This window comes from Pelmatolapia mariae, linkage group LG13 (genome assembly GCF_036321145.2).
Source record: "Pelmatolapia mariae isolate MD_Pm_ZW linkage group LG13, Pm_UMD_F_2, whole genome shotgun sequence".
Taxonomy (NCBI): Eukaryota; Metazoa; Chordata; class Actinopteri; order Cichliformes; family Cichlidae; genus Pelmatolapia; species Pelmatolapia mariae.
In genome coordinates this window covers 36,438,109-36,457,243 of record NC_086238.1, presented here as the reverse complement: position 1 = coordinate 36,457,243, position 19,135 = coordinate 36,438,109, and the positions used below count along the sequence as shown (strand labels likewise).

Here is a 19,135-nt window from a genome sequence, read left to right as displayed (position 1 = left end):
ATGTGAGAAGATGGACAAACACAACGATGTCATTATGAGTGCAGTGCTAAGCTTTTTCAGTCCCAAGAGTTGGTGCAAAGCGGCATATATGTATTTATTGTACTGGAAGAAAAAAAAAGTAAATCATACACATACTGCTTTGACATACGCAGACATAAATGAAAACTGCCAGCAAAATCACCAACAATGGGCTAAGGCAGGAACGTACAACTCCAAGCCTCGAGGGCCGGTGCCCTGCAGGTTTTAGATCTCAGCACACCTGAATCACATGATTAGTTCATTAGCAGGCCTCTGGAGAACTTCACGACATGTTGAGGAGGTCATTTAGCCGTTTAAATCAGCTGGACACGTCTAAAACCTGCAGGACACCGGCCCTCGAGGCCTGGAGTTGGACACCCCTGAGCTAAGGACATGGTTCAAGGGTTCCTCTATACAAAAAGACACACTTAAGACAAAGTTTGAGCATTCACAGCTAATGTTACACTGCTAGCCCGTGCAGTGTGAGTGTACCTCAGAAGCCAGCGGTTTTAATGCCACATTCCTCAGCTTGTGTGTTGTGCGTTTCAGCACATACACAACTACGCTTCCTACATTTTTTAAAAGCATGTCACCTTAATATGTGACGTGCTTGTAGTGCTGAAGGCAGATAAGAGTAAAGAAGGGGAGGCATGTTAGAGAACTCCAGACTACACAGAGGGAGACGGTTTCTTTATTTAAAACTCTACAGTAAATACAGGTACATACACGGTATGTTTAAAAGCTTCGCTCCACCGAGCGAAACATGCAGTCGTGTGCTGACGTTCAGCTGGCCAGCACATTGTCTTTAATTGGAGACATGGGCTCTTTTTTCTGACAGCCAGTCATCTTCTGGGCTTCTCTGAAAACACAAGAGTCAAAGTGTTTACAGCTCTTCAATTAAATAATACTTTACTCATCACAGGCACACCATGTCTATGTTGCTGAGAAGCTATGAGCTAAAAATGCTCCCAGTTTCCTTTTGACAGCATCTTTTAACAATGTGAAAAATGTGATCTCAGAAATATTCTCTCAGCAACATGTTTCTGAGTAACAACAGGAGGAAAAGCTGGAATAGTTACTGGTGCTGCTCGACAGCTTAAAAACCTTGGATGGCTTTGAAGCGATTGAATCATTTTTGACAAACTATTCGTTAATTAACTGAGACATTAACTTTTGATTTGACAGAACAAGATAAACCTGGTAACAATGGAGGTAGATAACATGCTCAAAGTGTACTGAAAGCAGTGTTTGGTTAAAAGGAGCCTACAGTTTAAATTTCTTTGAGTAGTCAGTAAGACCAGAAAAGCGTCTGTTTGGATTTCATTTGTAACACTAACCATACTGCAGCAGTGGTTCAACTCCAGTTCACACTTTTACCTGACTTACAACTTGTCACTGTCCACTTTCTGCTGTCCCACGTGTGGGACTAATAAAGGTTTATCTTACATCATGGCTCCTGTGCTGATTTCAGGCTTCTCTGAGTTATTAAGCACCGCTCAGTACAAAAGATAAAATAACAATTTTATATATTGAATCTTTAAAGCTAACGTGGATTTTCTGGAAGGTCAGTACTACCAGCTTGTGTATTACATGCTTATTAAACTCAGAACCATTGATGGCCGTGGTGATGGACTATGATTGTTGTGACTTCGCCACTGGAGTATTTCTCCTAATTACTTTTTAAAGCTGAAGTTCCTCCAGAGGCTGCTGATGGTGGCCTGGACACCAGGGTTGTTTTCGTTATTCACTGAGGGGAATTTCTTGCCCAGATTCAAAGACCTCTTCCTCAGTCCGCTGGCCCTCGCTGGGCCCAGTGTTTGCACTCTTGCCGTTTGACTCTGGCTGCTGGACTTTGGTTTTGGCAGACCTGAAACCTGGAAAGAGACAGATCATGTGCATGAAGAGACACAGAAAACAAAGGTGAAGAGGTAGGGGCTTCTTTTTGGTTTAAAACATGGCGTCCTAATATGTAAGGTTTTCAGTGATTCATGCTGTCCATGTTTTCACAGACAATATGAAAGACCGATGACAACAAGAATAGCGTTGGAGCAAACCAGTCATTGGACTGCAACGCAGTTCAGAGCCATTTCAGCTGACAACACCAGGTGACTGACATAATGAATGAAGAAATGAATCAGTCAATGTCAAGCTCAGAGCGGAGAGGATTATTCTGCACAAGTTTAGGTTTTCATGCACACTCAAATCCCAGTTAGAGTTTTGAGCATTTTTACAGTCATTCATTCATCATGTAAGAGCAAAGACCGTGGTAATGTCTTGGATCAATACAATTAAGAAATAGTACAGAGTAGAATAAAATCTATAAACTCTGTGCGTGTGGACATGGATGCAGCTGTCAGACCGGCAGTCAGTCCAGAAACATTTATTGTACATTACTGTATCGACCACTGTTGAAATCATAACACTCATCAGTATAAAGCTTTAGACACATTGACACTGATCGATGATCAATCCTTTGGGGCGCTCTCACCGACTCCATGAAGCTCTCATTACACTGTCCTTGAGCCAATCTGAAGGCCACATGTTTGGAGGTCTGTAGTGATTGGCTCTGCAGGAAGTTGGCCACCTTTGTGCACTGTGAGCCTCCACAAACCCGCGCTGTGTTTCTACGTGGCCTAGCACTTCATGGCTGAGATGCAGTCGTTCACTTTGTAATAACACCACTAATGTCACAACTGGACTTGTTGAACAGGTGGCATCCCATCATGGTGCCATGCTTGATTTCACCAAAGTCCTAAGAGCGACCCAGTCTTTCACAAATCCAGTATGCACACATAGGTGCTTGATTTTATACACCTGTGGCCATGGAAGTGACTGGAACACCTGGATTCAATGATTTGGATGGATCGGTGAATACTTTTGGTAATATTGTGTATATTCAATATGTAGTCAACTCTGTTCAACTTCTATGAAACTACACCATACTACAACCAGTATTAGAGTAACAGAAAAGTAGTGTTTTTTTCGGACCATAAGGCGCACCAGATTATAAAGCGCATTAAGCAAAAAAAACCCCAAAACAAAGCAGTCAGATAAGTCAAATTTTACTCAACTCATTCTTCTTGCTTCCTCCACTTCTGTACCATTGATTCATTAATGCTGTATTCTATCACAGCTGCTCTATTCCCATGTTGTTGCGTTATATTAATGACTAACCTGGTATTGGGATGGATTATCTCAGTTGTTCTCCTGACTGAAGTTTGGTCCGTTTACAGCATCCTGCCATGTGATTGCATTTGTCTCTAACCATCAGGAACCCTCACGTTAACTTTTATCCAGTGGAAAAGTGTTAGCGTTCATCCTCCAGCTTCACCGTGTTTATGCTATGCTAATATAGCTGTGTAGCTAGCAATCACGTAGCACATTATTATATACCAGCTAGCCCAACTTCAGTAACCCTGAAGTTGGGTTACTGAAACTAGCGAGCTAACTTCCTGCTAACTTCTAACTCTGTTAAATGTAATAAATCCTGTTTTCATGGATGCCTGGATGTTAAACTTCATAGTTACACCTGGTAAAGCAGCAACGCTGATCATTTTATTAAAGATGAAAGAATTTAGACAGTTTTTAACTCTCAGTGATGCTGCAGTGTTCGTTTGACTTTGGGACCTGAAGCGACAGAGTTTAGGACCCAACCTAACTTTTTTCCACTTGATAAAAGTTAATGTGAGGGTTCCCGATGGTTAGGGACAAATTTTGCAGATGCTGACTACGGCAGCCGTAAGGCTCCAACAATCCATCAAGTGGTGCGGTTTCATAGCTTACCAAAGTCATGTTAGTGCGGTTAGCTCATGAACACGTTGACGCCATCCAGCCCCACAAACGGGGCGATCCGCGGTAACTCGTTAACGGAGATTTGCCGCTAACGCCATTTTAACGAGATTACCGCTACCAGCGCTAAAATAGTAATCTCCAAAATGTTTTGTTTTTAACCGAGCAGCTCCTCTTTGATAGCTGCCGTGTCCATCTTGTCGTTGCCTTCAGGTGAAGCGATGGGGGAGGGGGAGTTGTGTTCAGTGAAGGACAGAGGCGAGGCAGAGTAACGCAGCGCAGAGACAAAAGTGGACGAAAGAGAGGCAAACTTCCGGCTCCACAACTATAATTATAACGTAACATAGACTATATCAATATAAACGTCACATTTCATACCTCGTATAAAAATATATCGATATATTTAGAAACTCGATATATCGCCCAGTCCTATTCTGTACCCTGTTTAGCAGACAAACAGCCCCAACCTCTAGGGATGGTGTTCTTTGAACCATACTCAGCATTTTTCTTTCTCCAAACACAACAGATGGAGATGATGTCAATTATGGTTTCATCTGACTGCAGCAGTTTCCTTCAAGCCTTCTCTGAATCATTTAGATATTCACGGTGTGCTAACAACTGTGTTGTGGTCCCAGCTCCCTTCAGGTTAACAAGCTCCTTAATAACATTATAGTCTAGGTTTTGATTGGCCCATCACCGTTCTCATGATCATCTTCAGCCTGTGAGGAAAGACCTTGCATGGACTTCCACACTGAGGGCCACTAATGGTGAAACTGTTTCTGTGGACAGTTGTGCTGTATATGCATACCACAAGCTGAGATCATGTAATGTGTGTGAGCCAGACTTCCTGCTGGGTTGTAATAAAACGCTTATTTCACTCAATGATATGCGACTTATTTCCCCTTCTGTAACTGACTAGTCAAAAGCTCCAGGTGTTACAGAAGAATGCAAACAAAATGGAAGACCAATTCCTTGGTCCAAAAAATAATGTAGGTATTGATACAAAATAAAATCTAGAAGAAAATCGATACCTTATCACTTTTTTGTTGTTGCATGGATTCATTTGAATTCTTGGGGAGCAATCCCACAAGCAGATGAACAAAAAATGAAACATGGTGCTGCCCCTCACCCTCCTAGCAGATGTAAGTATGGTACGAATCCTACGTCACCTCGGTCTCAATGCAGTCACGTTTTCAGAAAACCTCTGATTTTGACCTGAGGTCACGGTCAGCGGGATTCAAACTCGACCTAGGTTTTTCGCAGATGCACCTTTGGTATGAAAGTCTGACATTAGGTTCTTGTCGAGTTGTTGCATTCACAAGATTTTCAGAAAAAATGGATTTGTCTGTGACCTTTAGGCTGCTGCATCTTTGGTATCACTGTGTCTTATTGCTATGGGACAATGCGAAGCACGCACATTGCATGCATTGCAAGAATGGCACAGTTTCAGATTATACAGATTTGTGGTGGTAACTTCCTTTGTGGAAACATGAGGCAGTTCAGTGTGTAGTACTCTAGTGTTTGACTTTAAATAGCCCAAATCTCTCCACAAATCCTTCAGACGTGTGTATTTAACAGTGTCCTTTTCAGCAGTTACCTTTGGGCTGTATTATTTTGTAAGACATTTGTTTTCATCTTCTCTGTATCTGACACACACACTCCTAATGTACTGGTGTGTATGGCTGACTCTCACTGTTATTGGCCTTTTGTGCCATCTGTGAAAACATTCACTGACTTCAATCAACACTTTGTTGTCACCAACAACAATTTAAACATTTTATCGCCCAGTTCTACAACAAACGTGCCAATCGACACATAAGAAAAACCATGTGTTGAACAAACTAAGAGTACATTCAGCTGTGATTAAACCCAAAGCCTGTACAACGCTGGATTCTGGTTCAAACTCACCTTAGTTCTCGGCATGCCAGGTTTCACCTCTGCTTCTGCTGAGTGTGTGGGACCGTGCGCTATCTCTGAATCTTTGCTTGAATTAATTTCCTAAGGAAGCAGACAAAGTCAGACACAAAAAAACAAAGTTGTGAAACCAGAAAACCTTTCTATGCAACTACTCAACAGAAATGAAACTGTGATGACGCTGACCCAACCACAAGGGACAAACAGCATTTGTAAAACGGGGAGATTTACACCAACTTACAGAAGCAGCATCCTCCTGGTAGGAGGAGGAGAAGCTGTAGGTGGGGGCTTCCTCTTTATGGTAGGAAGTGAGGTCGGGCTGTGACTGGGAGAAATAAGCGCTGTCCTGGGAGGGAGGGGAGTCTGAGAGCTCATCCTCTGATTTTCTGTCCTGGGAGAAGGGCTCTGGTAGAACCGAATCTCCAGAGGGTCTGGTGACCTTTGGTGGAGATGAACAGCTTTCCTTTTTATACTGGAACTGCTGCAGCGCAGACAAGCTTGAGGTGGACAATGGCGTGGTAGATTGTTCAGTTGACGGGCCGTCTGACCAGCGAAATAGGCTGAGGCCACGACTGGCTGAACTGGTGGTACTAGGTGATGGAGATGGCTTGGTGGTTTCCAGAGACGAGCCATCTGAACTCTCAGTGTCACAGTTCTGAATGCTGGGTGAGGACTTCTGAGTGGGACTGACGGCTGTGGGGTCCTCCGGGGAGGATTCCTGAATGCTCCGACTCGGTGCTGAACTGGAACTGCTGAAGAATCTACACGTGGAAGATGGTCAGGTTTAAATAACTGCACATTAAAGGTGAGGGCGATGGTAAACAAATATTACTGGAGCATTATTTTGGTTGAGTTACAGTGCTTGGTTTAAAGCAATATTTAGAACCTTTAGGACATACAGGATGCCAATTTCATTGGTCTCAAATTCCAAAAAGACCAAAATGACTCAAACATCATTCAGGATCACCTTCATGATACTGAATGTGTGTCAAGCACATATTTTATTCAGTTTGTAGTTTATTTCTGAGCTTCAGAATAGGTTTTCTTTCCACTAATTTGAGGCATTAATCAGAAGCAACAGCTGCAGCATCATATTAATATTCTACTTCCTTTTTGTTGTCTTGAATAATAACATGTCCTTCATTCATGAATTTTAGTATCTCACAGAAACTTCAGCCTACCCTGATATGAACCAAGTCTTTACCTTATCGATTCTGTCACTGACAAAGAGATGAATTATTTGCCACACATCTGTGTTCACTAAGGGTCCAATGTTGTGCTTTTACCTTCATTTATCTACAAGTGAAATCCATGTCAGCTGAGTCCCTCTACTGGCCTGTGTGATTAAACTCACAGCCTACATCTCACTTGTGCAAAAGTCTAATAATATCCTATTTTGTAACTGAAAAGAAAAACATTGCTGACATAGCATTATCACATTTGGTTATGACTTCATAACCTGCCATCATTAAGATGCTGTTAGGATGATGATCTGCAGAGGCACAAGTGTTATCTGCAGTGCTGCCCTGGTGTTGACCTACCTACCTAGTCAGGTCTAGTAATGCCTCCAGGACCTGAGCAGAGAGCTTGTGGTGTGTGCTGGGCAGCAGGAAGCAGCTGGAAAACTACGTGTATTAAGAATGTCGGACAACACTGCAAATAAACATTGTTCAGTCTTCCAACGCTGTGTGCATCGAGTCCTTTCAGTTACACAGTGTTAGAATCAGGGTAGTGTTACCTGCTGCGTGTGAGCTGACCATCCTCCTCAGCTCCCTGGTTCCTCCTCTGCAGAACAGTGGCAAATATATTGCGTGACCGGGGCAGGCTTGTTACTGTGGGCTTGTCTGCTGGCTGGTCTGACCTGGAGCGCTTTGGGCTGGATGAAGAGTACTCCTGCAGCACATCCTGGTCCGATATACTCGAGTCTACAAGAGAGTAGAGATAACAAAATAAAATAAAAACAAACAAACAAATAAAATCCTGTGAAGCTGCAACCATTAAATGATGACCCATTTATTTATTTTTTTAATTTCCTCTTTTGTATTTTTTTGTTGTCCTTCTCTGAATCTAAATTTCAAGAAGTCACAACTACTCTGAATTCAACATGCACCGGCTGCTAATTTTCCTGATTTGCATTCTTCTTGTTAAGCCATACATCTAGCTTCCCACCTGTCTGAAAGCCATTGTTAATTCTACCTCTATCTAGAAAGGGCAGATAATATTTTATCTAGGTCTTGGTACTCATTTCCTAGTGGATGTTGAAATCTGCCAAATTAAACCAACTTCAGGTTTTGTGTCAACAAAACTGTCCAAACAAATGAATTAGCTGCAAAACAAATGTACAACATTAACATGGATATCAGTAAAGCTGCACGGCTGAATGTAGAACAATAGTGTAATGTTTAGTATTTCTACATGAGAATATCTTCGTGCTAATTGTTTCAGCTAAGCTTCACATACTGAAACACGGTAAATAAACAGAGGCATGAAACGTAGATACAGAACAGATTTGTACTTTGTTACATTCCACTACACAACATAAGCACAGCAGGAAGATCTCACCCTCTCCGGGCCTCTTCACCTGCAGCTCTCTGCAGGGTAGCCTTAGGCCATCCAGGTTGATGACTCTCTTCTTCCCCCTGGTGGAGGGAGGCCTGTCTGGAGAGGTTGGGGGCAGGGCAGGTGCCGCAGTGGCTGGCGTAAAGCCTCTGCTCCATATACTCGGCCCTGTGCAGGCCGGTGAATAGTTCCAGCTGTGACTGCGGCCTTTGCATTGCTGAAATTAGGTTTGGAAAGTTGTTCTATATTAAAAATAACACTTTATTTTAAGAATCATAACACCTTTGACTGACCATGATCCAATACCTGTGGAATAGGTTTGTCTGGGCTGAAGTCATCTATTCTCTCCATGGTGTTGATGTCAAGGTTTCCCAAGGCCATTTGCAAGCCCTTATCATCTCCTAAATGACTGATTCAACATCAAGGACAAAATACTGGACAGGCCAAGGCAGGCAACTTACACAAGTCACCTTGCTAAATCAAACACGAGTCGAGATAAGATCAGATCAGATGTGCTACAGGACATGAGGATACAGTCCAGCATAGCTCAGGGTGGCTGGGTCAATGTGCTCTGGGTATGGGTTGAGGGGCACGACCTTCCTCCTGACAGGATCAAAAACCAGCTGATAGAGAAAGGTGTTATTGGCTCTGACAAATCCCTCGATGTACTGCTCGGGAACAACGAGACTCATCTTCAGGTACTGGCCCATCTTTCTGATTACCTGACAGGAAGATGAGCAGTCTATCAGATGTGATCAAAAATAACTGTCATTGTCACTAATTAAGAGTGTGTATAGAATAACAATAACGACAGGGTTAATTTCATTTTCAATTCAATTTTGTTTATAGATTTTATTTCTAATTCACAAGAGTCAGAACAATTGCCTCGAGGCACTTTATAGTATAAGCTAAAGACGAAAAATGAAACCCCGACAATCACACAACCTCCTTAAAGAGGCAAGCACTTAGAAGTCTTTGCTTCCTGCTAACAGGAAGAAAGCTCCGCTCTCCGGCAGCCATGTGCCACAGCTACTTGGCTGTGAGGGACAAGAAAAGACAGCTGAAGTAGAAGTAGGATTATTGTATACACTGTAAATGACCAAGCAGACAAAATATCTAAACTGATGACTTCATGGTTTCGGCCTGTCCTACCCTCAGTATATCAGGGTCTTTGGCAAGCTGCAGCAGCTTGCAGGCTTTGCCCAGACCGATGCCATGCATAGAGGCAAGATAGTCACAGCCAGAGAGGATGCACATGTAGCGGAACTTTTCCTCAGTGAAAACATTCCCCAAGGATCGGCAGCGGCCGAGGTTGCTTTGGTCTATCTCCAGGCCATTGCCCTGCTTGTCCATCTTGAGAATAACCTGTGAATGAAAAGAAAAGAAAATCACAGTCCTGTTTGCTCCTGCTAATTAGAGAGATTACACTAGGTTTAAAATAAATTCATTCTTCACTGATATATGGTGTTGCATACAGAGTAGAGCATGCAGCTGGAAATGCATCTCCTGAGTTTAGATACCTTTTTGCACCCAAATGCCAGCAAGTCCGAGTCCTCTGTGATGACCGCCTGGGCCAAACCAGATTTACTGAGGTAAGCCAGCTGAGCATCAGCTTCATATGGAGCCACAACACAGTCCACGCCTCTCGCCCTTGCAGCCTGGTCCAAGAACACACAAAAACAAGCCTTTCTTCACCTTTACATGACAACTTTTGCAAATGCATTTTAGTATTTTCTGCACATGCAAACAGTTTTAGACCACTAAAGTTTTTGTGGAGTGTTTATGCATAAACAAGGAAAGATGGAGACTTTTTGTGAGAGGATGACTCATATATACGTTCACTTTGTGATTGGCTGAGAGAGCTAACTTTCTTCACAGAAAGTATAGATTTTATTGCTAATTAAGCAACAAACCATTTGTTTCCCATTTACAGAAGCACGTGCAGTAAATAAGATAAGAACTTTATTTATCCCGAGGGAAATTTTTTTGTCATACACATGCTCAGTGCAGCAAGAGAAACACAGGAATAAAGACATACAACAACATACAATAAGAATTGTAGGATACAGTAGGATAGTGCAAATATAATATCAAAATAACTCAAAGTAACAATGTAACTATATCAGGTAAAAACTAAGTAGTAGGACTGTTTGATATAACGATATATATCAGATGATGACGTGAAAACATCTATCGTTTGTTTCATGGTGTCGCAAAATAAACTGTTTACGGTAAAGTATAGGGTATAGGGCGATCGTGGCTCAACAGTTGGCAGTTCATCTTGTAATCGGAAGGTTGCCAGTTCGAGTACCGGCTCGGACAGTCTCGGTCGTTGTGTCCTTGGGCAAGACACTTCACCTACTGCCTACTGGTGCTGGCCAGAGGGGCCGATGGCGCGATATGGCAGCCTCGCTTCTGTCAGTCTGCCCCAGGGCAGCTGTGGCTACAACAGTAGCTTGCCTCCACCAGTGTGTGAAGAGTGAGATGAGAGTGAATGAATAGTGGCATTGTAAAGCGCTTTGAGGCTCTCGAAAAGCGCTATATAAATGCACTCCCTTATTATTATTATTATTATTGAAGTTTTCATGGTTTTGATGGTCACTGTAGGGGCTATATTCATTTCTTAAAGTTCTGTCTTTCTCTTATATTTAAAATAACCACACTGTGGACAGACAAGCGACTGTTTTTACGCTTTGTCGTTAGCAACTGATGGTAAAACCAATCTGTGGCTTCGCTGTCCGCTTGTTTGTTTTTTTTTCCACATAAACCTTTCACAATAAAACTGAAGATCCTGTTGAGGTTTTTCAAAATAAACTGAAATGATGACAAACAGAAGGACCAGTCAAAACACATCGAGGACCTAAACAAGGGGCTACCTCATGGACGTGGTTTGGTTATGAAAAGTCTGACACGGACCAGAAAACTGCACTATGCAAATTAAGGCACAAACCGGTCCCCACCCCAGACTCAAACACGACAAACCTCTTCTACCACCTACGCAAGAATCACGTGACGGAGGATGGCGAGAGTTTACGGATGAGAAGCAAAAAGAGCAACAGGACGCCCAGCTGAAAACACTGCACACAAATCAAGTTCCCCGAGATTCACAGAATTTTACAGAAAATGTGAATTTGTTGTGATATATATTGTTGTCGGGACGATAAATGTCTTATATCAAGATTTAAAATCTTGGTCATATCGCACAGCCCTAGTAAGTAGAAACACCAGAAATAAATAAGAGGCACAAGAAAGAAAGAGGAAAGTAGCTTAAAATGCAGAGAGCATGGGATCAAATGTTAATCCAGACAAAGACGGCGTCAAGTGAAAATGCAGGGCTCGCAAAATCGCTAGCCCGACGTCCCGGGGCTAGCGATTTTTCCAGTCGGGCTACCAAAATCCATCTCCGCCCTGCCCGTCGGGCTATCATAGGAAGGAAAGATATGTCAATGCTTTTGCATTCTTTCGCAAATGTAGCTGAGTAATTATGTCATCGGCATCGATGAGCCACTGTCAATATGTGACACATTGAAATCGCGTTTGAATTTGCGCTTGTTTTTTGCTTTCACTTTCACTTTGCGATCGCGCGAACTGTGTATAGAGAGCAGCAGCACTGATTGGTAAGTCACAGATTAATTGCGCACCAATTCCTCTGGCATCGTCTTATCAATCGTTAGCTTACTATCAAACATGACAAGTGAAATCTCCTGCAGCAAGCTTAAACATGTGATAGAGGTTGATTGCGCAGAGAATTGCTGATCGTTAGGTAAGTATGTGTGTAAAAGCAGATGGATTTACGCAGGTATTTTAGTTCTGCAGAGCCAAACAAGACAGGTCAGGGTGAAGACGGGACAGCCAAAGAAAAGCCTACCACAAAACGGAAAAGTTATGACAAATCAGACTATGAGGCAAAAGGAAAGCACATCTTTTTTGGTTTCATGGACAAAAGAATTTATGTGGCTGGAATATGACAAGCTAAATAACATAATGTTCTGCCGGGTGTGTTGTGAGTTTCCCTCGATTTCTGAGTCGACAAGCGCCTTTGTTACTGGGACCAGTAATTTTAAGAAAGAACCCATGAGAAATGCAAGAAATGCATTATTGCTCAGTCTGCAGTATCTTTCCCAGAACAAACACCAATTGCAAAAAACATACTAAAAATAAACCAAGCATAACAAGAAGTCCTGAAAAATCTGTTTAGAACAGCGTGCTATGTTGCAAAGAGTGAACTACCACTGGCAAAATTTAGCAGTCTTTGCAAACTTCAAAAAGCAAATGTCCTAGATCTTGGTTCCACTTGCCTCTTACCCGTGATTTCAGTGGAAATTTCAAATTCAGGATCTGACACAGACTGATTCATGTTCTACACAGTTCTTGCAAGTTCATAGAAATTTCAGGTCAATTAGAACCAAATATTTGAGTTGATGATTGTAATTTGTTGTTGTAATTTGTGTTTTAAATATTTTTAGACTGATGTTTTGTTTCCTTTACAATGTATAATATTGTAAAGGAAACAAAACATCAATCAAAAAACTGTCCTCTGTGTTTTTTTTTGTTTTGTTTTTTTATTCGGGCTACTTAAATTTATTTTGGGCTACCAAAAACTGACGAGTGCCTGCCCGAAGGGCTACCAGGGATTTTGAAATTTTGCGAGCCCTGAAATGCATTTGTGTGAATGTGGGTTTAAGATTGAAAGCATGCTTCAAACACCCCCCGCTGTCACAGAATAAGTTAACACAATAGGTGGCAGTGATTACCAGAAGCACAGCAGTAAAGGCGCTTCATACGTCGCGTGTGAGTGCTTATAGGTAGATTGAATAAGAAGGAGAAGAAAGCGTCCCCACCTTAATCAGGTTGTGAGCCATAGCTGGGGTGATGTTAACACAGCGGTTAAAACACTCTCTGGCCTCGGACAGTTTGCCCTCACGTAGCAGCTGTCTCCCTTTTTGTAGGTTGGCTTCTCTGCGTCTGAAAGGTACAGAAGTGAAATCAAACTGAGGACATACAACGTGAGGTGCAAAGAAGTGACAGTCATGATTTGAAACCATATGATACGATGCTGTGGTGTCACTGTTAGCAGTAAAGAAAAAATTAGGACAGTCACAGGTACAGCTCAGCTCCCTTGTCAAGGATGTGGTTTTGGACATCTTTTGCTTCATGACGTCAAAGTATTTGTTTGTGATGGGGATGTGTGCTCATTGCTCGGGAACCTTCACAAAAACTGTTTTGTAAAGCAGCTCTTCATCGGTGCAAAAGGCCATTCGGGTAAAAGAAGAAAAGTCTCAGCAACTCTGAAAGTCTCCGTGTGGTCAACAAACACATTATTCCCATATCATGATCTAAACCAATCACAAACAGTCAAGGGCGGGACTCTCTGATTGGCCGTGATTCCTGTAGTCCTACACGTGGGAGTACGTTTGAAAGTGCAGGCAGATAGAGAGAGGTGAGCAGCCTAGGCCCAGAGGAGGATGTAGCTGTGGGGAAGGAGAAAAGAACAATTGATAACTTTTTCATTAAGGCCTGATCCGTCTGAAATTCATAGCCAGTGCTCTGACACGGAGCCATCGACCTCTCAGCTTATGTCCAACACTGGTCCAGAGACGGCATCCGATAATGAGCCACATACGATGGACTCTGAGCCCACTGAGAGTAAAAAAGGGGGAAGTGTATACATTTGGAAGAGAGCGGCTTGACCAGTTTCCCTGGCTAAGATACAGTAAAGCTGACAACATGATGCACTGCATTTACTGTGGTGAGTGTGGAGAGACCATGGCTGACAATACTGCATTTGTGACTGGTGCTAATAAGTTTCCAATTGAAATGCTGAAAAAGCAGCAGTGTATCCAGAAAACACATTATATGCTGCGATAAATGCGCTGCCCAGTGTCCCCGCTCCCCACGGCCTTTCAGCAGCAGCAAACAGGCCGTCAGAGGAGGCCGACATGATGATTACGGTTAACACTACCTACGATGTTTCCAAAGAAGATGTTCTGTTCACTAAGTTCAAGTCTGAAATAATTCTTCACAAGAAAAATGGCTTGAACGTAAACCCCACGTACAGTAATGATGTCGCGTGCACCAGGTTTATGGTGTCATCGCAGACATACTGGGGGGAAAAAAAGGGCAAAATTACAGGAGTTGGCCATCTGAGGGGCACGTGACTGCAACGGAGGATAGTCCATAGATATCGAGCTGGTCAGATACTGAGATGTTTGAAAACTGTGAGACACTTTGAGGTCCTTTTAATTTAGATTTTCTTTTTATTTCATATATCTTGAGATGTTTTAAGTTTACATTTCAGCTCAGTGAAGCACTTCCAGCACTTTTACAGTAACTCATTATTGTACACATGTGCTCCAAATAAAAAACTTTGTGCTGACAAGATTGTTAGTTAATCATTTACAAATCAATGTCGTCTGTATGGACAGCAATTTAAAAGAAAAGAAAAAAAAAAAAAAGTCAAACTGCGATGTTAAGCAACGCCGTTGAAAGATTTGTATGCACCTAAGAAAAAAAAACACAGGCGCACCAGTGCAACCATGGTACAAAGTTAGTCTAGAGCCCTGTGCCACATTATACACACTCAAATCTGTCTTTGTTTTATTTCAGTCACACATTGTAACATTCAGACATTATTACACTGACACTGTGTCACTAATGGTTGTTTTTACTTTGGTTCTTTACAGATTCAATAGAGAGGAGTCACTCACTGTATGCACACAGCTGAGAAAAAAAAAACCCACAGTTCAGTCAATTTCTGAGTTTTTTGTTTTTCAGAAAATCCCAGGATTACTTTTATTTTCTTTTTTGCCTGTCCTGTTTGGATCTTTAGCCGTCAGAATTGTTCTCTGAAGGCCAAGAAAGATGCCAACCGGCTTTGCTTTACCAAGTGGATCATTATGGCCTTGCCATATTGGTCCATTTGATTGACCTTTACTACTACTACTACTACTACTATTATTATTATTATTATTATTATTATTATTATTATTATTATTATTATTATGGATTTATTTCATTTTATTTTCGGTTATTACAGACGGGACAGACATGACTGGGGGATAGGGCAGGGAGACAAAATGAAAGAAAGAGGGAGAGAAAGATAAACAGAGGGGAGAAGAGATGGTGAGAAAGGAGGGAAGAAAAAAAAAAATCACCTGATCACCTGTCGAGAGAAGAAAAAACAGAAGAGAAAACAAACAAAAAAGAGCAACATAATAAACACAACACCATCACAATAAACCAGCTAACAGTAGATAACAGTAGATACTAAATATTATATGTTATTGTGCAGCACGCAAGATCGACAGCGCACAATGTGCTTTGAGGCAGCAGCCAAGAAAGGTGTAGTTTGTGTCTGTGATCACCTGTGTGCACACCTGTGTGGATCAGCACGCTTTAATTCAAAAGGTTTCTCCATGTAACGATCTGCTAGGGAGTGTGGGGAGCCATAGCCCCGCCCCCCGCAGCCAGAGGCCCCAGAGTACGAGAACCCAAGGGGGACCACCAAGGGGGCAACCGTGGCACCCTCCTGGGAAGAGCTGAGGAGACCCCCAGACGAGAGGTCACCCAGCAGCCACGGAGCAGAGGCCAGAGGGGGTTGCAGAGACGTGCTCGCGGGCTCTGCCAGCAGCCAGCTGTGCCAGAGAGGACCGAGCCCCAGGCCCAGAGGCCAGAGGGCCCCCCACCTCCGGAAGGAGCCCAGCTGGGCCACAGGCGTCAGGCCCCGCCAAGCGGCCACCAGGAGTGAGCCGGTACATACATGAGCGCCCAGCCCCAGACACCAAGAACCACCAACACACCAACGTCTGAGGGCATCAGCCACCGGCAGGGAGTGTGGTGAGGGGAGATAGGCCTCCATACCTCGGAGAGTCTGAGATGTTCCCAGAGAGGCGGAGTCTAAGACCCGACCTGACATATAGACACAGACGTACAGACACAAACGTGCATTCCCACCCCCATATACACATAAACAAATACTGGGCACAATCCACGATCTCAAGATAAGAAGGGCTCTAAACAGCCAACATGACGACTAAATGGTGAGTTTTAGGAAAGAACCACGGATTTGGTGTTGTGCCCACAGCTTTGAGCCACTCACTCAAACTGTCAATCATGCAGTCCTCCATTCTAAATAATCATTCCTAGAAGCAATTATCACAAACGCATCAGGCATGCTTTCTTAGTGCAATTTGCTATAAATACCACACTACAACCCAAAAATCAGGTTTGCATGATATATTTTGAACATATCCTTCCGTAAGAGAAACTCCTAAAGATCAGACGCAAAAATATCTCATGCAGTCACAAAACTGACACTCTTTCGAGTGGCTTAAACATGAAAACATGATTTTGTGTTGCTCTCAGTAAGACTGCTCCTATGTGTACTGTGTTGTTTTTTTCTATCTGGATGCATCGCAAATTTCTCATTCGATTCTACTATAGAAACTATCAGGATCCCAAGAGTTGTGATTGTTCTCACTTCAGGTTAAACTTGTTCAAATGTATACGTTTACAGCGAGAAGCAAATAAAGGTAAATACTCACTCTCTGCGAGCCTTTTCCACCTCTTGTTTTGAAGGCAGATTGCATCCATCAAACACCAGTATGGGCTTAACACTGAAGGTCAAGAGCATGTCCACAAATTTCATGCAGTACCACACATACCTGGATGGGGCAAATTCAACACCACTATAAGTTCTGGACTTTAGGCCATTCCTAATCAGACAACAGCCTCATTCAGAACACCTTTAGTTCACTTCAGTTTTATTTGCATTGTGCCAAATCATTACAACAGGTACAGACCCTACAACAGGGTCGTTTTAATTGATTGAAAATAACACAACTGCTTACTGGTCAGTCGGTTCTCCTTTAGCAAGTTTCTCAGCACACGAGAAAGCTCCTTTATGGAGCCAACAGTAGGTGTCCACAGCTACCGTCTGGCCTTTGTATTTTTTCACGTTGATGGGCTCTGCTGCATCTTTGATGAACTGCAGCAGTCCAGAGATTCCCATTTTCAGCCAGTGATCGGTGCCACGCCGAGTCTGAACATGAGAAATCATCATCAGTAAGGGATAAAGAACACCTTCAGACAGGGTGCATCTAGCTTGGACACCTTAAACTAAAATGGACTTTGTGGACTAAATAAAGGTTTAACAGCACTATGTCACAAATGGAGGTACATAAACGGTAGTAACCAGACCGAAAAGCAGCGCACATTTCGGTGCTTTATTTCGGTGCTTTTTTTTTTCCTGAGCCAGTTCTAGCCAATCATTTTACGTTTCCGAGGATAGTAGGCGGGCCCAGGTACGTACGTTCTTTTAGAGCAGAGCTACAGATTAAAAATGCCCAAGGTGAAGCGGTCAAAAGTCTGACAGTATCACCTTAAAGCACTTGTTGCAGGCTGCTGAGTTTGCATCTTTTGCTGCGAAGTACAGCCAAAGGAGGTAACACCTCGAATCTGATGAAACACCTGGCGACGCATAGCGTTTTTTTTAAAGCCGAGAAATGCACCGTATTTGATAGCTTGCTGCGAGACCTCACACCGAGCACATCTACTGCGGGTGTGGTGCCTGTTATCGGACCTGGAGTTAGCAACATCTCCCAAAAACCCGAAGAGTAGAGTCCTGGCCCCTAGCCCTGCCAGTGTAGCAGAAATGATGACGGATGATGATGGCAGCAGCAGCCGTTCTTGTCTGCGTGAGTAGTTTAATGTTGTTTGTGTGTAATTTACGTTGAGTAGGCTAACCACGTTATTAAATTAATGCATGTAAGGTGAACTAGCAAACACCGTCGTAGTTACATGCGGCTGTCTTCTTGTTTGATGGCAGATACTCCCTTCACCCTGGCCAAAAAGGCTAAAATGACCAAAAGAAAAAGTGGAAAACAGTTAAACATGAGAGGTTTTTGGACCAATTTTGTGTTTTTTCCATTGTTTAAGCACTGCTTCCAGCCAAGAGTGATACCATATATGCCCTATAGCTGCAGAAAAGGCTTACATTGTTATCTTTTTACAAAAAAAACAGCTAAACATGAGAGGTTTTTGGACCAATTTTGTGTTTTTTCCATTGTTTAAGCACCGCTTCCAGCCAAGAGTGATACCATATATGCCCTATAGCTGCAGAAAAGGCTTACATTGTTATCTTTTTACAAAAAACAGCTGAACATGAGAGGTTTTTGGACCAATTTTGTGTTTTTTCCATTGTTTAAGCACTGCTTCCAGCCAAGAGTGATACCATATATGCCCTATAGCTGAAGAAAAGGCTTACATTGTTATCTTTTTACAAAAAAAACAGCTAAACATGAGAGGTTTTTGGACCAATTTTGTGTTTTTTCCATTGTTTAAGCACTGCTTCCAGCCAAGAGTGATACCATATATGCCCTATAGCTGCAGAAAAGGCTAACATTGTTATCTTTTTACAAAAAACCGCTGAATATGAGAGGTTTTTGGACCAATTTTGTGTTCTCCATTCTTTAAGCACCGGTTTGAGCACCGTTTAAGCACCGGCACCGTTTCAAAAGTACCGGTTTGGCACCGGTATCGGATAAAACCTAAACGATACCCATCCCTAAATGGAGGTTTCTTCTGATGCATCAATTCCAAAATCCAGGGCCGATACAGATTTGCTTGTTGATAATTCTGTTTGCTTTCTTTACAGCTCTTCATTTTTCCATGACATTTTGCCAGTGTAAGACTGACGGGACATACAGATTAAAAAAATAAAATAAAATCAGCCATCTGTCAGTGTCAGTCAACAGGCCCATTGGATTCTACCCACACTCAGCAGATATATCAGTGCATCCAAAAATATCCTCCAAACCTACAGTGACTATTTTGCTACCTGCTATTTCACTTAAGA

At 42.6% G+C, this 19,135-nt stretch overlaps 1 protein-coding gene across 1 annotated transcript; it reads right to left on the bottom strand.

Moving 5' to 3' along the window:
- Positions 1-727: 727 nt before the first annotated feature.
- On the bottom strand, positions 728-17,290 carry exo1 (exonuclease 1). The gene is made up of 13 exons (XM_063491849.1): positions 17,130-17,290; positions 16,824-16,943; positions 13,122-13,245; positions 9,801-9,938; positions 9,433-9,645; positions 8,815-9,002; positions 8,587-8,689; positions 8,284-8,497; positions 7,460-7,646; positions 5,963-6,482; positions 5,716-5,805; positions 1,696-1,892; positions 728-877 (listed from the first exon to the last, which is right to left on the bottom strand). Exons 1-13 carry the CDS (start codon positions 17,288-17,290, stop codon positions 802-804), a joined length of 2,331 nt encoding a protein of 776 aa, XP_063347919.1. The 3' UTR covers positions 728-801.
- Between the last annotated feature and the right edge of the window lie 1,845 nt (positions 17,291-19,135).

Coding starts and splice junctions, on each gene's coding strand:
- exo1 (XM_063491849.1), bottom strand. CDS start 17,290: ATGGGAATCTCTGGACTGCTGCAGTTCATCAAAGATGCAGCAGAGCCC. Junction 9,003..9,432: donor AAGACCCTGATATACTGAGG/GTAGGACAGGCC, acceptor TCTTCCTGTCAG/GTAATCAGAAAGATGGGCCA. Junction 7,647..8,283: donor GGTGAAGAGGCCCGGAGAGG/GTGAGATCTTCC, acceptor ACTCTCTTGTAG/ACTCGAGTATATCGGACCAG.